The sequence below is a fragment of the Nomascus leucogenys genome, chromosome 17 (assembly GCF_006542625.1).
Source record: "Nomascus leucogenys isolate Asia chromosome 17, Asia_NLE_v1, whole genome shotgun sequence".
Classification (NCBI taxonomy): domain Eukaryota; kingdom Metazoa; phylum Chordata; class Mammalia; order Primates; family Hylobatidae; genus Nomascus; species Nomascus leucogenys.
This window is the reverse complement of record NC_044397.1, coordinates 25461743-25488136: the sequence shown is the minus strand read 5'-3', so window position 1 is coordinate 25488136 and position 26394 is coordinate 25461743. Positions and strand designations below refer to the sequence as shown.

The window sequence follows — 26394 nt, the reverse complement described above, 5'->3', positions numbered from 1 at the left end:
AAGTTTCAGAATGGGTAGTTATAGTCTGAAATACACCCCAGAGGACAGAGTCAGGTCCAATCTTTTCTGTAAGACACCTTTCTCAAGACTGCTGTGAAGGAATAAGAGAGCTGCAGCCAAATATCATCCCAAAGCCTCCCAGAACACTCTATCGTTATATCCATCTCACATGAAATATGGGTGTGTAAATTTTCTCCTTCACTAGATTGGCAAGTATTCCAGCGCAGGACAAGTCTCTTTTTTTTTTTCTCCCACCAAGGAACACAATATCCCATACATAATAGGTGTTTGACAGGTTTTTTTTTTTTAATTGAATTGAATCCTTACCGAGCTCCTAGGGTCTGACTATATATACCTATAAATTATACATCTGTTTATAAAACATTTCAATCACACCAAAGAACATATATATGGGAGAAAGAACGATAAACAAGCACCCATGGACCCACCCCCCCGTTTATGAAACAGGACTTTGCCAGTGCTTTCGAAGTTCCTTGTTGAACTAAATCTTTTAAAAACAGCAACGATTTTCTGAATTTTAATCAGAAGGCATGCATTCCTTCATTCATTGATTCGATTCCGTCATGGTCAGACCTGCCTACCAAGTGTCAACATGATATACACGATGTAGGTATTCCACTGTTGGGGTTAGGAGGGTCAAAAGTGACATATGCTATCTCCGGAGACTACGGATCGCCCTTGCTGCAAATGGTCCCAACCCGGCCTGGCGCTCTAGAGCAGGCGTGATTTCTGCGCGCGGACACTTTGGGCAGAAACTACGCGTCCCGGCAGTCCGCGGGGCGAGTGGGCGGAGCCGGGCCGGGGGCGGGGGCCGGGCGAGAGGGGGCATTGTGTAGGGGAGCGCGGAGCTGCATTTGTCTGCTCGAGGTGCTAGCCAAGCAGGCGCAGCCGTGGCCGGCTAGGGCTGGAAGTGTCAGCGGCGGCCGCGGGCCCGGCAGAAGGCCGAGTAGGAGGGACCACGCGCCGGGGGCCGCGATCTCTGGCAGGGGGCGGTGTGCCAGCAGAACACCATGCACATAGGCGCCCAGCGCCCCGACTACCCCTCCCGAGGAAAAGAGGCCGGGGCCGCGCTGGGGCGGCGGGGAGCATGAGGGAGGCCGGGGGACGGCTCGGCTTGGAGCGCTGCTAGTGAGCGGTGCGCGCCGCACACCCGCCTGGGCGCGGCGGAGGGCGGGGAGCCGGGCAGGTCGCGCCTGCGGGCGGCAGCCGACCGCCGGGAGCTGTTCTGATTTCCGACGCGCACGCTAGGGGCCCGGAGCAGCCCCCGGCCCCGGCGCGCCGCCGACATGGGCAACGCGGGGAGCATGGATTCGCAGCAGACCGATTTCAGGGCGCACAACGTGCCTTTGAAGCTGCCGATGCCCGAGCCAGGTGAACTGGAGGAGCGATTTGCCATCGTGCTGGTGAGTGCGCGGCGGCGGTCGGGCGCCGGGACCCGGGGCCCCCGGCAGGGCGGCGCAGCTGACCCCCACCCCTCCCCTTCGCCCCGTGCGGGGAGCGAGCCTCCGTTCCCGAGGGGGAGGCTCCCACTTTCCCCTTTGTGGCCCCCCAGCACTCCTCTTCAACCCCCTGGCAGTCCCCCGCGCTCAGCCTATCGGGGTCCCGGGATGGGGATGGGGGCTCGGGGCCGGCTACCCAGCCAGCCCCGAACCCATTGTCTGGCTGGAGAGGCACCTCACGGCGCGTGTGCCCGGGAGGTGCGGCGTGGGCGTGAAGAGAAGGTGGCGCGGGCTTGGGAGGAGGAGGCGGCGAGCCGCTTAGGCTTTTTTTTTTTTAAAAAAAAAACAAAAAAAACACTGAGCCCCTGCGGACCATCCCTCGGGCGGCCAGCCCAGGACCTGCGAAGTCCCCGGCAGATGGGGCGCGTGTGGCCGGCCGCGGGCGCCGCGCCGGGCGGTGAGCGGAGGCGAACTTGGAGGGCTGACGTCGCGGCTTGGCCAAGGGGAGCTTCCCCGAAGGGGAAAGGGGAGATCCACAGCAGTGCGGCGCCCCGGCCCTTGGCGAGGAGCAGGGGCATCTGAAACCCAGGCCGGGGAGAACCTCAGCGCGCTCCCTCTAGACTTAAATCTTAAACCACAAAAATGTGCAGTTTTGCGGGGACGTGTTGCGAGCTGTCCTGACTGCACGGGCGACCCCTCCCCTCCTCTTGCACGCCCAGCCAGGTCCCCCGCTCCCTCCTGCATTCCGCTTCTCCCAGCTTTCCAGCTCCTCAAATCCAGGACTCTGAAAACTCCCCTCTTTCTCCCTTTCCTGCTGGGACAGTGTCTGGGCCCCTCCCAGCCGAGGCTTGTGCTGTGAGCTGCAGAGGGTGTGGCGGCTTGCCCCATCCAGGATCTGGACTGCAGTTGGTCCCCCAGACTTCCAGTTTTAGTGTCCTAGCCTCTTATAAGGGATGTTGGGAGGGACACACACAGGCGAGACTGGGCGCATTCGTACTCCTGACACTTGGACACTTCTCTTTTCCTAGTTGGTTACCTCTAAACTCCACAAGACTAGGCAGCAAGGGAAACTCGTGATCCGGGCAGCCAACGATTGTGCCTGCCTGCGGGTTTTCTTTTCTTCTTCTTTTGTTTTCATGAAAACTTACAACTTTGGCAGAGGACTCGAGTTCTAGATCAAAAATCGGTTTTCTGAGGTGTGCTCAGCGACAGGACGTTCAAATTGCCTGCCTTCAGGCCTTGAAAAAGGGATGGTTTGGTATGGGAAATGATGTTCTGGATGGCAGGTTAGCTGTGTGCTCTTTGGGAGAACTGAGCTCTCTCTCCCGCCACCTGGAAACTCTGGTGTGGCCGTCGGGGAGATAGATGAGGTTGCTTGTGTTGCTTTGCATCTCCTGTGATCTCCCACAGCTGCTCCCACCGTTGTGCAAGATGGGACACTCAAATGAAACGGCCTAGGCATAATTCTCAAGGCGGCCTGGATGCATACTTGACCTGCTTTTCCAGAGACAAAGTTTTTCTTCAAAACCCTCTTCCTCCTAGACATATGGTTCTTACCTCCTGGCTCTGGCTTTTTTGTTTTTCCATCAATGCTGTGGTGCTGTGTGTATGTGTGTGTGTGTGTCTCTGAATACTTGTGGTGGAGGAGCCAGTGACACAGGGAAACCAGTGCAGCAGCCATAATAATAACAATAATGCAATTAAATTCTGCTTGACTAGGATAGCATTTTTTTTTTTTGCTTGAGCTTTCATTTACCCTGCTCATTAATAATACATGGTGTGAATTAATCTTTAGAAAAATAATGTCCCATCATTAACATGGTGGATTTGTGTTCTTGTTAAGGCTAGCAGTTGCAAATGTAGTATTTAGACAATTATGATTGTACATCCCAAGCTTCTTGGGGCAGTGTTGTTGTGGCTACTTTTACACTACTGTGTGTCACAGTTACTGGGTGCAATTCCTTTTAGAATTGTTTACAATATTCTAAGCCTCTCAATCAAGAAACAAAAACAATACCAGGCTGACCTTTTTTTGAGTAGAGACAAAGCTTTTGGGGGACCATATCAGCTTGGGAACCCTCTTCGTAGGGACGCATTTGGATCATTGATGCGTTCCTTCTCCCAGGTCAGCTCCACTTGGCTCTTTGACAATCTGTGAGAGAAGTTGAAACCTTCCAGATCATCTCTGTGGGCCAATAGAAGTGCGCAGTGTTGGTGATTTCTCTCTTTTTTTTTTTTTTTTTTTTTTTTCCTGGAGTTGTGCGTGTGATAATCTCAACTTTGCTTTTCTTCATGAGTTGCTTAAGAAATCAGTTCAAACCATCTAATTCTGGACATCAAGCTTGAAGGACAAGTTTTAAGTGGCAGATTTTTAAGTATGTATGTGGAGGGCAATGGAAATTGTGTTGGTATTACTGATACCAGTTCAACTTTCTTGTATAATGAAGATCATACGGATGTTTTGGGAGGAAAACCAGATAGTAATACTGTACAGAAAAGTGTCCAAGCACCTCATGGTAAGTATGGCTTACATCAATAATTAACAGACTGTTTCAAGCTAGGAAAACAGTTCCTCCCAACCTCCAGCTCTAGAATATTTAAGGCCTCAGGGAGAAGTAAATAAAAATTAAAATGACAAAAGTCCATTTTATTTCTTGTTAGGAAAGCCTTAAGAGAGAACAAACCTATTCAGTGACTATCCCCTCCCTCCCCATCAGTTTATATGGGTTAAATTGTGTGAATATAAAAAATTAGTGGGTATGAATGGAAATGAGAGAATAAAAGACTAATGAATTAAGAGTAGAGGGGTGAACTTTGAAAAGTAATCTTTTTAATAGAAAAAAATGGAGTTAGTGACTAGCAAAAATTGGATCCCAGTCTTAGGAGTTTAATCCTCCCAAGGATAGGTATCTTCAGTATCATTATAGTAATAGTTATAAAACTTATATTTAAGGGAAAAGATTACTGTCTTAGTGTATACATTTAACCATTTGCTTCCCTGTACTGACCTTTCAGGTAGAGCTGGAAGGTGAGATATATATATATGTTAGATATATATATGTTATATATATATGTTAGATATATATGTTATATATATGTTAGATATATATGTTATATATATATGTTAGATATATATATGCATATGCCTTTGTGTGTGTGTATGTGCAATGTTTCTGTTGTACTCTAACCTATGTATAATTTATATGGAAGTGTTTCATAAATTATAAAGTCAGCCACGTACTTCAATCGTTGTTCTTTTAGGATGTAAGGATGTATATATTTCATAGGTAATAGCCTGTGTTTTTGGGGGGTTCTTCACATCTGTAATAGCCATGTGGCCCTCCATTGTATTTATTAACCATTGTCTAATTTTGGGGGTTACATCAAGCTTGCCAGACACTGCCTGTGGGCCTCATGGGCCCAACGCAAATTCATAAACTTTCTTAAAACATTATGAGATTTATTTCATGATTTTTTTTTTTTAAGCTCATTGGCTATCATTAGTGTTAGTGTATTTTATGTGTGGCCCAAGACAATTCTTCCATTGTGGCCCAGGGAAGCCAAAAGATTGGACACCCCTGGGTTACGTACACACACCCACAAATACTCCCATGTCCTTTATTTTTAAAGATGATGATAAGAAGGTGGTTCTTGGTGGATGTGATGAACAACTGATGGTTTTTGTCTGAGAATACCTGTTTCTACATTAGACACTCCATAATATTATTCACTCATTTTTGGCTTGCAGTCACTGTTTACAACTTAAAAGGCACACCCTTGGATGCCTTTGTTGAAGAGCTATCCTAAAAATTCTTTTGTTGAGTTTCAGAGAAAAGGACAATTTTAAGTCTGTGTCTTAGCTGCTGTATCTTATGCAATATCAGGTGTCAGGCAGCACTGCAACAGATTTAAAATTATTAGGAAGTAATGGTTTAGGGCAGTATTGTCTTATATTTGGTATCAGGAACTGCTTTGGTATCTGATTAATTTGAGTCCATTTCCTTCTCATTTTTTTTCTGCTTGTCCTGAGATTGAATGTGGTCATTTTGTTTTAGGAAGGAGTGGGAACATTTTCTGAGTATCTACTATGAGTAGGCCTTTTACGTGTTCTCATTTAATGCTCACGGTAACTAACGCTATCAGCAACATTATAGATGCATAAATAATGATTATTTAGGCTCGGCATAGTGGCTCACCCCTATAATCCTAGCACTTTGGGGGGCTGAGGTGAGAGGATCGCTTGAGCCCAGGAATTCGAGACCAGCCTGGGCAACATGGTGAGATCCTGTCTCTATGAAAAAAGAAAAAAAAAGATTAGCCAGGTGTGGTGGCTTGCACCTGTAGTCCCTGCTACACAAGAGGCTGAGGTGGGAGGATCATTTGAGTCCTGGAGGTCGAGGCTGAAGTGAGCCATGTTCGTACCATTGCATTCCAGCCTGGGTGACAAAGTGAGACCACGTCTCAAAAAAGAAAAAGATATCTAAGTTGCCTAAAATTATACAGTTATTAAATAACCAATCTGGTCTTTCAGCAGAGATTTGGATCTGTTCCCTACTCCCCCTGGCCTTTCCTTTATATTATGCTTCCTTAGGCTTAGAACTGGGAAGAAAAAAAGGGCCTGTGACGAGCGGTAAAAAATTCCTGTCTGGTTAGTGCAAATTTCAGACTGGATAAAGTTGGCAGAAATTCTTCAGAAGTGACTGAAGTGAGGTGCATTTGAAGTTTCTTCTCTTTAGATGTCAAGCCTTTTGGCATCTTCACTGTGCTCTTCTATTTTCAAGCATGGAGTTAAAAATTGATCTGGTCCAAAAAGGTACTCTTCAGTGTTTCTTTTCAAGGCAGATTTGAAATACCTTGGTTGAAAAGTTTGTTCTCCAAATCAGAAGGAATAGGCAACCTGTCAGTGCAACGCATATACTCCAAATGTGAAACCTGTGAAAAGGAAAGGAAGGTCAAGTTGTTGTTTTTTTTTTGCTTGTTTTTCTTTTTGAGATGGAGTCTTGCTCTGTCGCCCAGGCTGGAGTGCAATGGTGCAATATTGGCTCACTGCAACCTCTGTTACCCGGGTTCAAGTGATTCTCCTGCCTCAGCCTCCCGAGTAGCTGGGATTACAGGTGTGTGCCACCATGCCCGGCTAATTTTTGTATTTTTAGTAGAGATGGGGTTTCAGCATCTTGGCCAGGCTGGTCTTGAACTCCTGACCTCGTGATCCACCTGCCTCAGCCTCCCAAAGTGCTGGGATTACAGGTGTGAACCACTGTGCCCGGCCGGAAGGTCAAGTTTTAACATTTAAGTTTATTTCCCACTGCAAGGTGTTGCTCCCTTTCAGCCACTTCCAAGGAAAGCACTTGCCATAAAGTCTGTTGAGCAGATGGGTGGGTGGGAGTGTAGTGAGGCCATCAGATGCTGCTGATTTGTTTTCTCACATTCTTTCTCCTCTTGTGAGGGGAAGAGAGTGTGGAAGAGGAGTGGTGGAGTGTTGGCACTTTGAACCATTACAGTTTCACCCTAGGCAGTAACTCCCTGAGCTGTTTTATTCTCCAAAGTGGGAATATATGGTTAGGGCTGTATCATTATCAGGATGCATTTTTTCCTCCTAATAATACCAGTAAAAACTGTGACAATATATTGGGGTATCTAGGATAGAAGTTGATCAAATGCAAATGTTTGGCTCCAGGAAGAGACTGGCAACAGTGTAAAGTGATGAAATTTGGGGAGAGATGGTATGTGTGGCCTTAAATCCATAAGTGATAAGAAGTACTTTGGCTTGTGGCCTGTCATTTAGCATTGGCCTGGGAGGCAGGAGACCTAGTTTATAGAATCATATTTGCACACCAACTTGGACAAGTGAAACTCTTTCCTCTGGCCGTTGGTTTTCCTCCTTTGTGAATGGGAATAAAATTTGGCACAATTGTTAATATAGTCGTGAGATGATGGAAATCATACCACTTGAAAACATAGAATTTCCAGAACATACTACACTGTGATTCATTAGTTGACGTTGGCTTTTGAAGAGCTTTCAGGTGGAAATGTGTGTAGGGGTATTCTGTGTGGTCTAAAGAGTAGAATTCCCCAGGGTCAGTGACTGAAAGTCATATGAGCGTAGGGAAAAATATTCTAACCTGTAGAGTTGTCGAAAATGGATGGTGAGTTCTCCATTAAAGTTATTCAGATAATCTGTGTGACAAACACTGGTGACTGGAAGGCCCTTTCCAGCCCAAGAAGATAGGAAGTACGTTACTGGCTTGAAAGTTACCCTCTTTGAGGTGAGTCTGCCACTTGCAGGTTCTAGACATAGAATTATAGCACCTGAGAGTGGGGAAAGATCTCCTGGTAGGTCCTTCCTGGGCTCAAAGAAGAAAAAGATACGTATGGGCTGATGTTTGTTCTGGAAATTCATTTGACTTTATGAGAACTGTTGCCTAAAGGATTTGGTCTTAATGAACAGTGCTCTTCTTTTTCATATTTCGAGCTTGGGGAATAGAGACAAGGTAAAGTGGTCTCTCCAGCCCTCAGGTTTAAGCAAGTAATAGATGTCAAAAAAGTAGCTAATACAAGAAGCACTGATTATGGATGATTGCCCCTCCTTTGCAAGAGGACGCTGTAACTGGAATCCTTTTACGAACAAAGCATTGAATCATTATAAAAGAAGGAACAGCCTAGAGGAGCTTAGGAGAGAATGTGAGTTACAAGCTATACGGTTGCTTGGCAGATCTCATCTTGTAGAGCAGCTCTTTATGGAGTGCCACCCCCATCCCTGCAGATAACAAGAAGTGTGTCCCTAGGCTTTGGAGTCATGGTTCCTTAGAGAGGCTTCATGTACCTTCTTAGTTCTCACCTACTTGAACACTGGGGACAGAGATAGCTCATTGCTTGTCTTCCCTTTAGAATTCCGTCTCTTCATACTGCAGGGTGATCTTCCTCCCTCCTCCCCAGTGACCCCTTCCTCCTTTCCAGAAACCTGTCTTTCAACATAAATGCCAAGGACTATGCAGTTTCCAACTGATAGGATATAATTTGGAAGCAGTGTCTAAGGGAAGAGCTGTTAGGTTGGAGAGCTGCCTCTTGAACTGTGATCTCAACCAAGGCCCGCAGATGTGGACCAGACGGGCTTGGAATTCTGAAATTGGGCAACCCTCAGCCCTATTTACCAGGTATGATGGTATTCGATGTTGACAGATAAAAATGTACTTTCTTTTCACTCTCTGAAAAAACAAACAGAAAAACATGACCATCAGTGTTCACTGGTAGGCAGTTATCACAAAGTCTCTATGATTTCTAGTCTTGGATAGTTTCTAGGACAAACTTCATATAGTTTCTGTGATTCCATGATCTTCAGTGTTCTTGTTTAGCCTGTAATTGACTTTGGTGACTCTTATTTCACATGTAACCTTAGTCTGCTTTTTTCTTTGCAGAAGTTCTGATGCATTTGTAAGCCCCTGTAACCATTGCCACAGAAGCTGAAAGCCTTGAGGTGTTTAGACCCTGCTATCCCCAGAAGTAATCTCACTTGACCGACTTCTGTGCATAGAAGATGCCCATGGCTTGGTTTTGGGAATGATGTCAAATATCAAATAGTTCATATTTTTTTGTTTTGAGATGGATTCTTTTTCTGTCATCTGGGCTGGCCTACAGTGGCGTGATCTCAGCTCACTGCAACCTCTGCCTCCTGGGTTCAACCGATCCTCTTGCCTCAGCCTCCTGAGTAGCTAGGATTACAGGCATGCACCACCACACCCAGCTAGTTTTCGTACTTTTAGTAGAGATGAGGTTTCACCATGTTGGCCAGGCTGGTCTTGAACTCCTGACCTCAAGTGATCCACCAGTCTTGGCATCTCAAAGTGCTGGGATTACAGGCATAAGCCACCACACCCGGCTTAAATAGTTCACATTTTTGACCATGTGTCTGGTGCTGGGACACTAACGTGTGACTGATGGTGCTTTTAAATAACACATCTCACTAGCCTCAAGACCTGCCTTGATTGAGGGTTTGCTCAGGATCCTGACTTCCTTTCCTTGTTCTTTTTTTCTCTCCGTGGAAGTTTGGCAGAACACCTTATTTAAGCTAGAATAAGGGTATTGGTAAGTTAAAGTAGTGGTTCTCAAACTTGGTTGTGCATTGACATCACTTGGGGATCCTCAGAAAGTACAAGTGGGCCAGGTACAGTGGCTCACGCCTGTAATCCCAGCACTTTGGGAGGCCAAGACAGGAGGATCACTTGAGGCCAGGAGTCCTAGACCAGTGTGGAGCAACATAGCGAGACCTCATCTCTACTACTAATGAAAATTAGCCAGGTGTGGTGGTGCATGCCTGTAGTCACAGCTTACCTGGGAGGCTGAGGCAGGAGGATTGCTTGAGCCCAGAAGTTTGAGATTGCAGTGAGCTGTGATCATGCCACTGCACTCTAGTATGGGCAACAGAGCAAGACTATCTCTAAAACAAAAACAAAAACCCACAAATGCCTGGGTTCCACTCCCAGAAATTCTGATAAATTTGTCTGGAGTGTGACCTGGGCATCAGGATTTTTAAAAGCTCCCTAGAAGGTTTGAATGTGCAGCCAAGGTTGACAGCCACTGTGCTAGATGTTTTTCCCCTTTTTCTTCCTACCCCAAAGACCAAGCCAATTTGCCTATGAGTTAAAACCAGCAGAAAACAAGATAATGAGTGTAATAGAAAAGGGATTGTTTAAGAACTTAAAATTTTGGAGAGATTAGGCAAAATTGAGAAGGTTGAGAAGAGTTAAAAAAATGAAAGATACTCGATTCAACTAAAAGCAACAAGATGAAAAAACACAGAAGAAAAGGATAAATCCTGTTGAATGGTAGAGAGACTTTATTTAACTAAGAAATGACCACCAAATTATCATAATGAAAATTTGTGAGAAAATTCTATACATATGGTGTAAGATTAAGCAATGACCCAGAAGTATACTTCTGGAGTAGAACAATCAATAAATCAATTGCATTTTTGCTTAGGCCTCCATTCTGCAGCCTAATTGTTTGTTGGTTCAATGCAGGCCTTTTGCTTTGATCTCTGGTTTTACCACTTACAAAGACTTGATGAGCTTGGCTTCCTGTAGTGAAATTCAAATACACTTGTGAAATGTAAACAACATTCATTTATTAAGAATCCTATAATCAAGGCAAATTGGCATGCTTATATAAGCAATTAGCCTTGAGAATAGAAAGATAAATAGGATGCTAGGTCAAGAATGAGCTGATTGTTCTCAATGCAAGACTCTAGTTATTTCTTTATTCATTATAACGTAAGCAAATAGACATTCCTCTTATTCATAATTTTTAGCATTTGTGGTTTGGGGTTTGAGGACAGCATATGTGGTTTTCTGGAACTGAGAGGATAGTAGCAATTATTGTTTCATTTTGATTTAGAAATATTAATCTTATAAGGAACTGTAAGTAGTTGATTTATGACTAGATAAAACTTTCTAATAATAGGGAACAGGGCAAGAGAAGGTATGGATTTAAATGGGAATAGTAAAGGATAATAATAATTTTATTTTGGCGGGGAAGGTAAAGAAAATGACAATTTTACAGTGGCAGAAAGATTGAAAATAGTCTCATCTGCCCTCATTGAACAAATTGAATCAAAAAGGAATAACATTCTTTTTTTTTATTGGCATAGAAGCAAGCATTATGATAACTAATAGCAGGAGAAGTTGGATATGTCATGATCAGATTTGCACCATGGCAACACTCAGTTTTGCCCAGTGAGTTCAGTACTGCTAAATGTCTTATTTGTGAAAGCTAGAGAACCTAAAATGCAAAGGCAGTGAATTGAGTGAATAGCTTTGTTAGGTTCAGTTCTGGCCCTTTCATTCCCTGATATGGTCACCTTTGTTGTTCTTCCAAAGAAATTTTCTCTTTGGTGACCATGGAATATCTTGACTAATCAGGGTTCTTTATTCCCAAGGACTTCTGCCTAGTGAACCTAGGAAGCCAAATGTCTTGGGACCAGGATGCCATAAACTTGGATTCCCAGGGCCTTACCATAAAGTCACTCTACTGCCAACTAATTTGGCCATCCAGATGTGAACCTGGAGAGGCCATTTAGAACTGTGTGGCCTCCTGGGCTTGTGCAGCCCTTCCCCTTGCCAGTGTTTACACCCTCCGGTGGCCTTTTACAGCAGAATGTTTGGTTTGGTTCTCAGGGTCCAGTTTTTGGAAAGCATTGTTTGGCTTAGAAATCTCCAGATCGGCCGGGCGCGGTGGCTCACGCTTGTAATCCCAGCACTTTGGGAGGCTGAGGCGGACGGATCAGGAGGTCAGGAGATCGAGACCACAGTGAAACCCCGTCTCTACTAAAAACACAAAAAATTAGCCGGGCGTGGTGGCGGGTGCCTGTGGTCCCAGCTACTCGGAGAGGCTGAGGCAGAAGAATGGCGTGAACCTGGGAGGCGGAGCTTGCAGTGAGCCAAGATTGTGCCACTGCACTCCAGCCTGGGCGACAGAGCAAGACTCCGTCTCAAAAAAAAAAAAAAAAAAAGAAATCTCCAGATCATTTGTGAATTTACCAGGTCTCATTTCTCATTTAATTAAACAATTCTTTAATATTAAACACCTATACTTTTTTTTTCTTTTTCTTCTTTTTAGATGGAATCTCACTCTGTTGCCCACGCTGGAGTGCAGTGGCACAATCTTGGCTCACTGCAACCTCCACCTCCTGGGTTCAAGCGATTCTCCTGCCTCAGCCTCCAGAGTAGCTCGGATTACAGGTGCATGCCTCCATGCCCGGCTAATTTTTGTATTTGTAGTAGAGACAGGGTTTCATCATGTTGCCCAAGCTGCTCTTGAACTCCCAACCTCAGGTGATCCGCCCCCCTCAGCCTCCCAAAATGCTGGGATTACAGGCATGAGCCACCACACTCGGCCTATACTTTTGTTATTTCACCAGTAATTATCAGAAGTTCTGGCAGGGTGTGGTGGCTCACATCTGTAGTCCCAGTGCTTTGGGAGGCTGAGGTGGGAGGATTGCTGGAGTTTGAGACCAGCCTGGGTAACAGCAAGATCCTGTGCCTATGAAAATTAAAAGAAAAAAAAAACTGGCTTAGTGGCACACTCCCTGTAATCCTAGCTACTTGGGAGGCTGAGGTGGGAGAATTGCTTGAGCCCAGCAGTTTGAGGCTGAAGTGAGCTGTAATCATGCCACTGTACTCCAGCCTGGGTGACAAAGTAAGATACCCTATCTCTAACAACAAAAAAAGTTCCACGATTGATTTCCTCTGATGTTTCTAATGATAATGGAGAAATTTAAAAATTCTTTCTTGGTCATTTTTTAGAATGATATTGCCTGATCCTCTTTTAAAAAAATATTTTCATGGCCGGGCACGGTGGCGCAGACTGGGCGCCATGGCTTATGCCTGTAATCCCAGCACTTTGGGAGGCTGAAGCGGGCAGATCACGAGGTCAGGAGTTCGAGAGCAGCCTGGCCAACATGGTGAAACCCTGTATCTACTAAAGATATAAAAAATTAGCTGGGCATAGTGGCACACACCTGTAGTCCCACCTACTTGGGAGGCTGAGGCAGGAGAATTGCTTGAACCTGGGAGGCGGAGGTTGCAGTGAGCCGAGATCTTGCCATAGCACTCCAGTCTGGGTGACAGGGCGATATTCCATCTCAAAAAAAAAAAAAAAAATATTTTCACAAACCAAACACAGTTGCAACCAACTCCCGGATCAGGAATCAGAATCCCTCCCTCCCTCTTGTTCTTCAGAAGTGGTGAGACTTGGCTTCTGGTCTCCCAGCCACAGTTACTGCTCACCTGAACTTACTTTCTCAGCGGTCACACTTCACGTGGAAGAGAGTAGGCCACAGGATTGTGCCTTGTGGTCTGACTCCAAGTGACTCTAACCATGAGGTTTCCACCACTTCCTCTGAGAGTGTTCCTAGTCCAAGTAGGCCTGAGCATTAGGAAATATTGACACTGCAGCATTTTCCTGTTGCTTTTAGTTGTATCATCATTGATCACCTTAATGGTATTTTTGTTTGTGTGTATAGTATCCCTTCTTTTCATAATACTGAGAAGAGGATATTTTGATTTGTGTTCCCAAAGTAAAGCATGAATGGGGAGGGATGGCCACAGAGAAAATGAGCATTTGAAATTTTGGGCATTAATACTTGGAATTACGGACATGTAGGTACAAAATTTATGTACTCCTTCTCAAGCGTAAGTTCTGGCCTTTAGCTTTTGTTATCCTTCTTGATGACTCTTGAAATATTAAAAGGTACAAGACTGTGAATTTCATGTTGTGGTTCAATTTCCCATCACAGCCCTATTGTGTTATTCTAGACATTATTAATAGATAAAATTTGCGGGGCTCATGGCCATGTTTGTTGGTCTCTCTTCTTTTCTCTCCTTTGTAACTCCAGTATCCCTCGCAGCCTTCTTCCTGAAGCCAGCTACAATGTGGCCAGACCCATCTCCTCTTCTGTTTCTTTACAAGTCCCTAACTTGGAGGGTTTTTTTTTTTTTTCTTTTTTTGTTTTTTAATCCCTGTCCCCAGATTAGGCCTGTGCTTTCTCTCCTTTGTATTTTTTTTTCCTGGTGATTCCCCTGCATAGGATGGGCTCCCTTCGCTTCTGTGCTTACTGAACCTATACCAGCCTTCAAAGTTTTCTACAGTCCCACTTTTTCCAAGGGTCCTTACAGGCCCACGTAAGCATGGGGGCGATGAGAAAAACAACTCTCCTTACTTTGACTGCTTTGTGATATGAATTATCTCTTACTCATGAGGCACTTGATTAAATATCACTTTGTGTAAGTTCTGATTGTAAAATAGGGAGATGCTTTCATGTGTAGCTTTGTAGTTGCTCATTACATTCTTAGCCATCTGTTTGTGTCTTTGTTTCACCTGCCAGTTCACACTGTGGGCTCCTGAAAGGCAAGGATCATGTCTTACGGGGTCTGACAGCTTTTACTTGTCTTAGCTTTGGGAAGGGTCCCAGCAAATGATTGCTGACTTGATAAGAGAACAGTGCCCACTGAAAGAGGACTGGGAATTGGAGTGGCTGCTCTGGTAACCTATTTAACTGACCACACTAGGCTGACTATTAATTGCACATAACTTGCCTTTGTGTTGAAATGACACTTGGTCATAGATTCTTATTCATCTTGGTATTCCCCTTATCACTTGACTGTGGTAGGTGTCCAAGAATACGAAACATTCAGAGACAACAAGTTGGCATCATGCTTCCCTGACTCCTTGTGAATTAGCAGAAGAGGAGGAGGGCAGTTTATATTTTCTTTTTTGTTGGAGTGAGGTAAGTTTAAATGGGCAGCATTCTTTATTTTGGCATGTTAGTGCTTTGCTGTTTGCAGAGTGCTCTCCAATTATCTTCTGTGCTTCTAAGGGTTTTAAGTAAATGAGACAAATAGGGCATGAGACTGGATGGCTTGAAGTTATATAAGAAGGTGGTGAAGTTTGTGGTCCAGTCCTAGGTCTTCATACTAAAACTCTGGGGTGCATTCCACTGTAAACTAATGATGTTTATGAATTCTCTCGAGTTCTGTTAGGTGCTTTATATGCATTATCGTTGATGCTAATGACAACTTTTCCAGGGAGGTATTGTCTTCCTTTTACTTATGAGACAATGGGCTGAGGGTGTTAATGTGGCCACTACCCAATCCTGGGGGCAGGGTTTGAATCCAGGCCTGCCTGAGAGAGCCTGCTTCTTTCTACTGCACTACACTATTATGTTTTCCGAGTTAGCTATAAGATGTCATTAAATGTATGCTTCTTGTTCGTTCTTCACATACCCTCTGTACTAAACTTATTAAATCATATAATAACTGCTTTGAGTGAGTCCAACTTGTGTTATATGCTGCAAAATCTGACCTTAATCTCGAGCGACTCAGGATGTAGCTGGGGAAACAGGCAACAGTAAGCAACCCAGAGAGCTTCATAATCAGTATAGATGTAGATATGCTAAGGGTTTGGAGAGAAGGTGCCTTTTCTGAATTCTGAGTGCTCAGAAAATGTTTCCTTGGAATAGGAAGTAGGTGAGATTCTAGCTCAGTCCCAACCGCTGCTGGGCTGCACTTTTCATTCTACATTGGGCATTTTTGCTCCTTTGGTGCTTATATACTTTATTCAGACAGTCCCAAAAGTATTTATTGAGCACTTACTGTGTGCCAGGCAGTGTTGTAGGCACTGGAGGATGCTGTACTGAGGTGGGACTGATTGAACGTCTGCTCCCAAAGAATCTACATTTTAATGAGAGGGTGTAGAGGGGGAAGCCAGACCTGAAGGGGATGCACACGTACAGAAATGGAGCGTTTAGATGGTGGAAAGTGCCATGAGGAGAATAAAATGGGATATGTGAAGTGGTGTCATCCCGATGAGTTCTGAGTGAGGAGGAGCAGGCAGCCAGTGTGATCAGGTAAGAGCCCTCGGGAGGGAGGAGTAGCCAGAGTGTGATTTGTTTCTCCGTTTGCTGGTTCAGGAGCAGTTTCCAGGGACCCTGGAGCAAGTGAAGGGTCATTCCACAGCATATGGGATATACTCAGCCCAGACAGCTTTGGACTGTGCCCATGGGACAGCCTCAAGGTGGAGGCTCAGGAGTCTGTCCCCTCACTCTGTTGTCCGTAACAGAGCCATTTCTTGTAGGTGGTTTTGTGTAGCCAGAGTTCTGCCTCTTGTTAAATTCAGGTGATTTTCAAAGAAATGAGTATTTCAGAATTGCCATTGTTCTAGACCCATGGGACAGACTGTTTGAGAATGGACTGTTTGATCAGTGTGAGCTGTGCCCTAAATGCAGGCACTCTGAAGGCCAGTACTTAGAATGGCTTTCTTTGTCTGCTTGAAGCTATAGGTTGACCTGGGGCAGGCAAGGTATTACGGAAGAGAATTACTTTATTGCTGTTAACTTGCTACTATCTTGTAGCTCAGATTCTTTCCCTCTTTTTCTTTTTTATATTTCCTTTACAAAATTACTGTATTTTAAGGGGCGTGTAAGAATTTTACAAAGAAGGCTGGGCACGGTGGCTCACACCTGTAATCCCATCACTTTGAGAGGCCGAGGTGGGCAGATCACTTGAGGTCAGGACTTTGAGACCTGCCTGGCCAACACGGTGAAGTCCTGTCTCTACTATAAATACAAAAATCAGCCAGATATGGTGGCGCGCACTTGTAGTCCCAGCTACTTGGGAGGCTGAGGCAGGAGAATTGCTTGAACCTGAGGGGCGGAGGCTGCAGTGAGCTGAGATCATGCCACTGCACTCCAGCCTGGGTAACAGAGTGAGACTCTTTCTCAAAAAGAATTTTATAAAGAGGTACAATTCTAAAGATAAAAATAAGGTGAAAGTTGTGTATAGTTAAAATTATCCCCAAAATACCTGAAGTTGCCCATGAAAGTACATGTTCAATTCTGTAGTGAAACAACCCTAGAAAGCAATTATTATTTCTTTTAAATTTTACTTTGAGATACATGTGTAGAATGTGCAGGTTTGTTACATAGGTATACATGCCATGGTTTGCTGTACCTATCAACCTGTCTTCTAGGTTTTAAGCCCTGCATACATTAGGTATTTGTCCTAATGCTCTCCCTCCCCTTTCCCCCCAACCCCAACAGGTTCCGTTGTGTGATGTTCCCCTCCCGGAGTCCATGTGTTCTCATTGTTCAACGCCCACTTATGAGTGAGAACATGTGGCGTTTGGTTTTCTGTTCCTGTGTTAGTTTGCTGAGGATGATGGTCTTCAGCTTCTTCCATGTCCCTGCAAAGGCCATGAACTCATCCTTTTTTATGGCTACATAGTATTCCATGGTGTATATGTGCCACATTTTCTTTATCCAGTCTATCATTGATGGGCATTTGGGTTGGTTCCAAGTCTTTGCTATTGTAAATAGTGTTGCAGTAAACGTACGTGTGCATGTGTCTTTATAATAGAATGATTTATAATCTTTTGGGTATATACCCATAATGGGATTGCTGGGTCAAATGGTATTTCTGGTTCTAGATCCTTGAGGAATCACCACACTGTCTTCCACAATGGTTGAACTAATTTACACTCCCACCAACAGTGTAAAAGCGTTCCTATTTCTCCACAGCCTCGCCAGCATCTGTTGTTTCCTGACTTTAATAATCGCCATTCTAACTGGCATGAGGTGGTATCTCATTGTGGTTTTGATTTGCATTTCTCTAATGACCAGTGATGATGACCTCCTAGAAAGCAATTCTTATGCGTGTTAAAGTTTGAGAACCTTTAAGCATGATTAAAGGAGAAGCCACAAAAGAAAAGTGGGCAATTCTGACTTAGAACTCTCAGACCTCTAGCAGTGACTGGAGAATGGGTTGGGGATTTTGGTATCTTCCTGCTTGCCAGTAGGTTTACACAATTCAGTATCAGAATAAGTCTTTAAATACATATTAGTGGCTTTGTTTATTGTGAGGATTTTAAGGCAGCCCTAACGTGAGTTTAAATGTGGATTTCATGCATGTTCAGTAATAATACAATATAGGTCACTTGTGTATTTCTTTAATCATTTCAGTAAACATGAATGGTAGCTCAGGAAACCTGAAAGGTAGGTATATCCCTGTCTCATATATGAGAAACTCAGGAGTAGGAAAGTTAAAAATCTTGCCTGAGAACACATATTTCTAGTAGGTAATAAAGCTGAAAATCAAATTTCTAGACTCAAAAGCTGTGTTCCTAACATTCTGTTTTGACTCCCAATGCAAAAATATTATGTAAATATAAGCTATATGTAGAATAAATATAAATGTTTGAAAGTAAATTGAAAGCCCTGTGATGGCAAGCTCATCATCTTTTCAGTCTGTGTTCATTTTGTTATATACCCAGAACCAACAGTACCTACATATCCTTCAGAAAAACTACAGATAAAATGAGAACTGGATGAATAAAGCCACTGTTCACTATTGAAATAGTAAAGGCCAAATAAGCTTGTGATCAAATCGTTTTTTTTTTTTTCTAGTAACAGTTGTCCTCTGAAGGCTTTCTGAAGGCTCTCTTTCAGACAACTGTTTCTGAACCTTTGTTTTTTTAAATGTCCCTAGTAAAATGGCTGCGTTGTTACAGCTTGAAGGCTGTGTGGTAAGCCTTTTGCTCAGTCCTCAGTGATAACCCATAGACTTGGACTTCCATGTGAGAAGAACAACCATTATTATATTGTGTTAGTAGGCCTTGTGTTGGAGATTGCTTATTTTTTAAAAAAAAACAAATGCCATGTGATCTTATTTCTGTTTAACCAATGTTTTGCTTGAGTGTACCAAGCAAGGCCTCTTGAGATGCTGGGACGCAAAGGTGAATTTTATTTTCCCTTTTGCCTTTGAGTAGTTAACTGCCTAGTAGATGAGATACTGGGAGCAAGAGAATGAAGATTATAGGATATTTAAAGGCATTTATCATACGTATATGTGTTATGTTTATAATGTGCTACAGAAGGACATATTAAGGTTAAAGTTTCTAATATTTTAGATTAAGCTGATAAATCTAGACAACTTACTTTGGCTGAAGGTTGTAATACATAATTGCATGAGTTCTGCTCTGTACCTGAATGCTTAGAGATTTGAGTGTGTGTCTAGGTATATCTGTGCAAACAACTTGAAAGAATCTGGTAAAAAGTATTAATACCATGATCAGCCTTTTAGGTGGTAGGAGAATCTACCCCAAAGGCAGTCAACTCTAAAAGTTACTTTTCTAGGTTGCAAGCTTCAGAAACTAAGTATATGTCCCTGTACTCACTTTGTTAAAAAGCCCACAGTCTTTTCTGCAGTCTATTTAACAAAGCTTGTTTATGATCTTGGACTTTGGACTAAACCTGAGTTTGAATCAGGATTTTGCTGCTTACTAATTGATTGACCTTTCTAAGCCTTGGTAGCCACATCTGTCATGAGCTCAAGAGCTACTTTTTTGACTTGTTATGGATATTAAATGATATTGCTTAGTACAGTCAAGTTGTGGCACTCAGGTAAGCACTTCACAAGAAGTGGTAGTTCTGATTATTTTGTACTCTTTTAAAATTTGACTTTATTAAAGCACTGGCTTTAGGGTCCAAGCTGTGAACTTTAACTGGATTCTAGTATATTTTACAGGTAACTTTAGTTAAATCACCATCAACCTCAAATGTGAAGAACAAGTGAAGCAGGGCCCCAGAATGCCCAGAATTGAACTGATGGTGGCTTGTATTTGCTAATCTTGCCATAAAATTGTACCTACTGACCTTCTGTGATACATCAGTGTTTTCAAAGTTCTGGTCCATGCATGCAGCCCTGCTTGGATATTTTATGTTGACTCTTGTATATTTTGTTCTTTCTAGAAAAAGAGACCCAGGTGTTGCAGGGCATTGGGCTATTCCATTTCAGAGCCTAATGGAAGTGCTAGTGTTTTCATAATTGGAACAGACAACTGCCGTGCTACATATGATGCTGTGACCACTGAGCAGCTTGTTCACAATGAGAAAATACATTGAAGTTGTGACCATTTGAGCCTTGAAGAAACTGCTGTTGAAGTTTTGTTTGGCTCCAGCTCCATCCTGGGATGGATGGAGTCATTTGGACTTTATTCTGAATTCCAGTAGTAGCAAAAAAAAAATTGTGTAACTTGTATATAGATGGTTTTCTGTTTGATTAACAGCATTGTTCAATAACAGCTGCATTGTTTTAAATCAAGAATACAGTGCCACCTGACTTGATCTAGGAAGCACAGAAAGAAGACATTACAGATTACATTCCCCAGTAAACCCCTGCGTTATTTTTTCCAGAAGGTTCTATATTAATCTGTTTGGGTTGCGTCCTATGTGATCTTGCTGAGTCAGACAGAGCTAAGCTATGAAACAAAGGCCAGTCCCAAATCAAATAAAAACATCACCACCATCCAGCAATGAGAGCCTGGAATTTTCTAAAGATGCACACATCTTTCTTACTATCCGGTGAGGAAAATTGCTCATTTTTCTCTCAGCTGATAAATATCACTTTTGCCCTAAATTTTTATAGTGGCAATCTACTTTTTTAAGTTAGTGAGATAAAAGAATATTTGATAGCACTGTCGGACTAGTCTGAGATAAAATTCTCTGTCTTCTCAGACCCTTAAGGGTTCTTAAATTGCGTGGGCTGAAGCTGTGTGCGTGTTTTTCTTGGTGCCCTATTTCCATATCAAATAGCCTTAATTTTTGTATTTTAGTAATGAAGGTATGAACCCATTCTGTCAGGCTTCTTATGCCATTTATTGTAGCCTTTAGTCAGCTTAGAATAGCATGAAAGGAAGTAATAAGCCAACTCTAAGAAGGTCCAGATGAAAAGAATTATAATATGGTACAAAAATAATAGCATGCCTGGCCCAGCCATGTGACTCATTTCTTTTGGAGTATTCCTTTTGACAGCTTTTTTGAATCACACATCAATCACAATGCTGGTATTTTTGGAGGGGTGCTAGACGTTACTCTAATGCTCATGATGGTAACTGCCAAAAGTGAACAAAGAGGAGAATTATAAATGAAACCTAACAGCATCACAAACATTTATTTTTTCTTGAGCAGAAACAAAATTGGGAGTTAGATGGTATCTTTTTCATTGCCCCAAGAAAACCACTGCTTTATTCCAATGAAAATAAGACCTTGATGGGTCATCCCCAGTCTTTGGCAATAGAAACTATTCGTCTTGTCTTAGTTTCCATTCAGGAGCTTTCCTTCCCAAACCTTGTCCCCTGCTTTAGGAGTCATTTTTTTAGGGCTTTAGGTTTTTCTCATGTCCCAGTGACTAAGCTTGCTTTTGGGTGGTTCTCTGTGCTGCATGTAGTCCTTCTGGGAAGAAACTCCCATGAACTTCAAAGGAGCAGCAGATATGCAGGGTGTATCTAGAAATGAAAATTTGACCCTTTGTCCCTCTCCTTTTCATCTCTCTTTTGTACAGGCCTTCTTTCCTTCTGTGCAAACAGACCCTTCTCACAGTCATAGTCCATCACGCTGTTAAATGATTTCCAGCACTGCTCTATGATGTGCTGTAAATTTCAGGGAGTAGTTTCCTTTTCTACAACATGTTGCTCTGTAGCAAGTGTATTTCACTACTGAGTGGTAGTTCTAATGGACATATTCTTAACAAAATAGTCCCAGCATTACAGAATACTAGGTTAAAATACATACCCAAAGAAATAAAATGTTATAGACACAGTCCAAGCTCGTTCTCTCCTGACTTCCTTTCTCCCTCTACAGAGGAAAATTACCCCGAATTGGCACATCTCATTCCTATGCACTCGTGTTAAAAATAACTTATAGTTTGCTTCTGAATTTATAGAAATGGCACTATAATCCATATGTACTTTTGAATCTTTATACATTTGAGAAGTATTTATGTTGATGCGTGTGGCTTTAGGTCATTTATTTTATTTTGTTTATTTTTTTGAGATGAAGTCTCGCTCTGTCACCCAGGCTGGAGTGCAATGGCACACGGCAACCTCTGCCTCCTGGGTTCAAGCAATTCTCCCGTCTCAGCCTTCCGAGTAGCTGGGATTACAGGTGTGCGCCACCACGCCCGGCTAATTTTTTTGTATTTTTGTATAGACAGGGTTTCTTTTTTTTTTTTTTTTTTTTTTTTTTTGAGACGGAGTCTTGCTCTGTGGCCCAGGCTGGAATGCAGTGGCACAATCTCGGCTCACTGCAAGCTCCGCCTCCCGGGTTCACGCCATTCTCCTGCCTCAGCCTCTCCGAGTAGCTGGGACTACAGGCGCCCGCTACCACGCCCGGCTAATTTTTTGTATTTTTAGTAGAGATGGGGTTTCACTGTGGTCTCGATCTCCTGACCTTGTGATCCGCCCGCCTCGGCCTCCCAAAGTGCTGGGATTACAAGCGTGAGCCACCGCGCCCGGCCTGGGACTTTTACTAAGATACTTGCTAATTGCAACAATTTATCATCTCTCTCTCTCGTTTCTCAGTGTTTCTGAAGTGCTTTGTAGAATAATCGGATTTTGGTATCTTCAATGGTAGGCTCAGTGAGTTTTTTTTCTTTTCTTTTTTCTTTTTTTTCCCCTGAGACAGAGTCTCGCTCTGTCGCCCGGGCTGGGGTGCAGTGGTGTGATCGTGGCTCACTGCAACCTCCGCTTCCTGGGTTCAAGTGATTCTCCTGCTCCAGCCTCCCAGGTAGCTGGGATTACAGGCGCCTGCCAACATGCCTGGCTGATTTTTGTGTTTTTAGTAGAGATGGAGTTTCACCATGTTGGCCAGCCTGGTCTCGAACTCCTGACCTCAGGTCATCTGCCCACCTTGGCCTCCCAAAGTGCTGGGATTACAGATGTGAGCCATTGTGTCCGACTGCAGTAGGCTGAGTTTTCTACTTGGTATTTGGCACCTGCTAGACAATACTGTACGTGAACATTTTTTGCTATAGCAGACCCCAAATAGCTTAGAGTTAATTTGATTTTTTGTTGTTGTTGTTGGTGTTTACATTGGAATTCATGGCATTGAGTTTCGTTGTATTTGTCCGAGTGTATTCTTGAGTTGCTCATGAGGTAGTTGCCTGAGAGCCTCAGATACTCCTCTATTGGGACACTTCTTCTCTTAGATGTATTGATTACAGACAAGTGAGTTGAGCCAGAGAAGGCAGAAGTAGGGTTAAGAATTGAGTCTCTTGGAAATCCAGACTACATTTGGTCATTTTCAATGAAATTTTCACATCCGTTAGGAGGTTTGTGTGTGTGTGTATTTTTTTTTTTTTTACCAGATCTTTGATATTAAGGTTAAAATTTAATCAACAAATTTTGTTTTTTATTTACAGAGACCTATAGGATACACATGGAGTTATTAAACCTAAGGGGTGAATGAAAAGAAAAATGTTGGCAGTTCTATCTTAAGTCTTTCTTGCCTGCCTTTGCATGTTGTCATGATATTAGCCAGAGAACCAGGCTTTTAAACCCAAACATTAGTAAACCATAAAACATATCTTGAGACAATCTAGTGCAACAAGAGCAAATTTGGCAGAATTTCTGAAGCAATTCCATGACCAATATTTCCAATACATTAATCTATTTAGATATGCTTTAGGTACTTTTCCTGGCAAAATGGTAAATTGTGCAACTAGCGATTAACTCAGATCTTGGAATTAGCCTGTGACTTTGATCTTACATAAATAAGTTTCCGCAGTAAAGTTTTTGTTTAGTATCTGAAATCCAGCTTTTTTCAAGAGAGCTTTTAGCTGGACTGTCTTCTGTATTGATACTGAGAATTCAGAATTCTCTCTCATGAGTGAAATTTTTTAATAAGTTCTTGAGAGATTGAGAGGTCCTATCCTTCTGTCTAGAACACTCTCCTTGCAAACCCTAAATAATGCCTTAGTTAAGCTGAAGATTCGGAAAATTGAGATATAACATGAAGTAAAAGTATTTTTGAAGTCTTTTCAATCCACCTATGTATTGCACACCTATGTGCCCAGCACATAATATATGATTATCCATTTAGTGACAATGTATTGGGTGACCATGGTGTGCTGGGTACTGTATTAGAGTATAAAGAGATGAAAAGACAGTGTCTTTATATAGTTAATGCTATAATAGGAATATGTATTAAATGGGAGCCTAGAGGTGATATATGCTCTTTGGAGGCAGAGATTGACAAGGAATTAGAAAAGGAACTTAAGGAAAATTGACTTGAATTGGAGAGTGGAAGATGAATGTAATGGCTTGGAATTGAGAGGTGGGGAGCAGTTTTGCGAGGAAGTCATTCTAGGGAAAGGCATGGTGGTATGGTATGTTTTGAAAGACTGCATATAGTTGCTATGGCTAGAAGACCATAGTCTCTGTGGGTATGGCAAGAGAAGTTGTGGTCAAACTTATGTTTTAGAAATGTTATTTAGGAGTAATGCTGGGATGGCTTAGAGTGGACAAAGACAGTTAGCCCAATCAAAAGTCTCCTGCCATGGCCGGACATGGTGGCTCATGTCTGTAATCCTAGCACTTTCGGAGGCTGAGGTGGGAGGATCACCTGAGGTCAGGAGTTTGACACCGGCCTGGCCAACATGGTGAAACCCCATCTCTACTACAAATACAAAAAATTAGCTGGGTGTGGTGGTGGACGCCTATAATCCCAGCTATTAGGGAGGCTGAGGCAGGAGAATCGCTTGAACCTGGGAGGCGGAGGTTGCAGTGAGCCGAGATCACGCCACTGCCCTCCAGCCTGGGCGACAGAGCAAAACTCTGTCTCAAAACAACAACAACAACAGCAACAACAAAAACAACAACAAAGTCTCCTGCCATAATCAGACAGTCAGCAGCTATGAGGATAGCTAAGCTAGGTGTCTGGAAGAATGAAGAAAGGGAGACCGAGAGTTGGTGCCTCAAAAGACAGGACAGGACTTGGATTCAAATTGATCCTTGTTTGCATCAGGGACTTCTGAGATTCTTATGAAAACCATGGCCAAGTGCATATGCATATACCCGTGTAAAAATTAACATGTAGTAGCAGAAATCCATTCACAGGCTTTCAGAGGTCATGGATCCCAGGTTTAAAGCCCTTAATCTGTAGAATGATGGAGAGAAAAGAGTCAGTAACCTCCATGTTTACTAGAGCCCAGAAATTTGGAAGATTACTGGTGCAGCTGACAGATTGGGCCAGTTGGGTCATAGCAGGCATGATGAGTTCAATTTTGGATGTATTGAGATTTCCCCATAAGAATGAGAACAGTGCATTTGCCTGTTGAAGTGCTTATTGAACACCTGTGCTAAAGATCTCCTGATGCTGGATTAATTATAATAACATACCCTTGACCAGATGCAGGGTCTAGATACACAAAAATAAATATTAATCCTACTAGAGCTGTAGCTTGAAATGTAGTGTACTCTGGTTTAAAATGCTCTAAATGGCCAGGCACAGTGGCTCACGTCTGTAATCCCAGTACTTTGGGAGGCCGAGGTGGGTGGATGGCTTGAGCCCAGGAGTACAAGACCAGCCTGGGCAACACGGTGAAACCCCATCCCTAGAACAAATACAAAAATTAGCCAGGCTTGGTGGTGTGTACCTGTAGTCTCAGCTACTCGGGGTAGGGGGTGGAAGTGGAGGATTGCTTGAGCCTCAGAGGTTGAGGCCTTCATCTGAAGGATGGAGGTGAGCCTTGATTGCACCACTGTATTCCAGCCAGGGCAGCAGAGTGAGACCCTGTCTCAATAAATAAATTAAATTAAATGCTCTAAGCAATGGTTTTATTTTGCTTCTTTAGTTTAGGAGGCTACCCTCTTATTGTATGTGTGGTTTTTTTTTTTTTTTTTTCCCAGATGGGGTCTTACTCTGTCTCACAGGCTGGAGTGCAGTAGCGTGATCCCCGCTCACTGCAACGTCCACCTCCTGGGTTCAAGCAATTCTCCTACCTTAGCCTCTTGAGTAGCTGGGATTACAGGTGCCTGCTGCCACTCCCAGCTAATTTTTGTATTTGTAGTAAAGATGGGGTTTCACCATGTTGACCAGGCTGGTCTTGAACTCCTGACCTCAAGTGATCCGCCTGCCTTAGCCTCCCAAAGTGCACATTTAGTAGGCATTGACAGTGTTAATCTTTGAGTGGAAATAGCTGGAGTATACTCCGAATAAGGCTGAAAAAATGTGGGATTATCACATTTAAGAGGGTCCTGTTTCTATATACTTAATGCTTTTGCACTGAAATGTTTGATATTTTAGTTGACAGAGTTCTTAAGCAATAATTTTGGCATCGGGGCGTCACTTAGATAATTTCTTGGATCCCCATGAGCACCGGTAATTTGTAGAACAGGTTGAAAGGGGATTGTGAAAACAGTCTTAGGTGTGTGAGGTCATCTTGTCTCGCTTCCCCTCTACCAGGTTAAAACCATACCTCAGGGCTCCAGGAAGCTGACTGAGCACCTAGTGCAAAGAAATTTTGCATTCTGGTATTTTTCAGTGTTTTCTTGTGATTTTCATCTTTAAGTTAATTTGTTGAGTAGGGCTTATAGGATTTGCTCTCTTTGG

General features: G+C 43.2%; 1 protein-coding gene across 10 annotated transcripts in view; it reads left to right on the top strand.

The window, feature by feature from the left end:
* Positions 1–812: 812 nt before the first annotated feature.
* FMNL2 (formin like 2) overlaps positions 813–26394 on the top strand; it is a 315819-nt gene continuing 290237 nt past the window's right edge. For 9 of the 10 annotated variants that reach the window (XR_004026384.1, XM_030796008.1, XM_030796006.1 and 6 more), the window contains exon 1: positions 813–1424. Coding sequence is in view for 9 of the 10 variants with exons in the window: in XM_030796008.1 (XP_030651868.1) it covers positions 1308–1424 (117 nt within the window). In the remaining variant the exon portion in view is untranslated. The remainder of the gene's footprint in view (positions 1425–26394) is intronic. The other variant, XM_030796004.1, reaches the window with a different exon arrangement.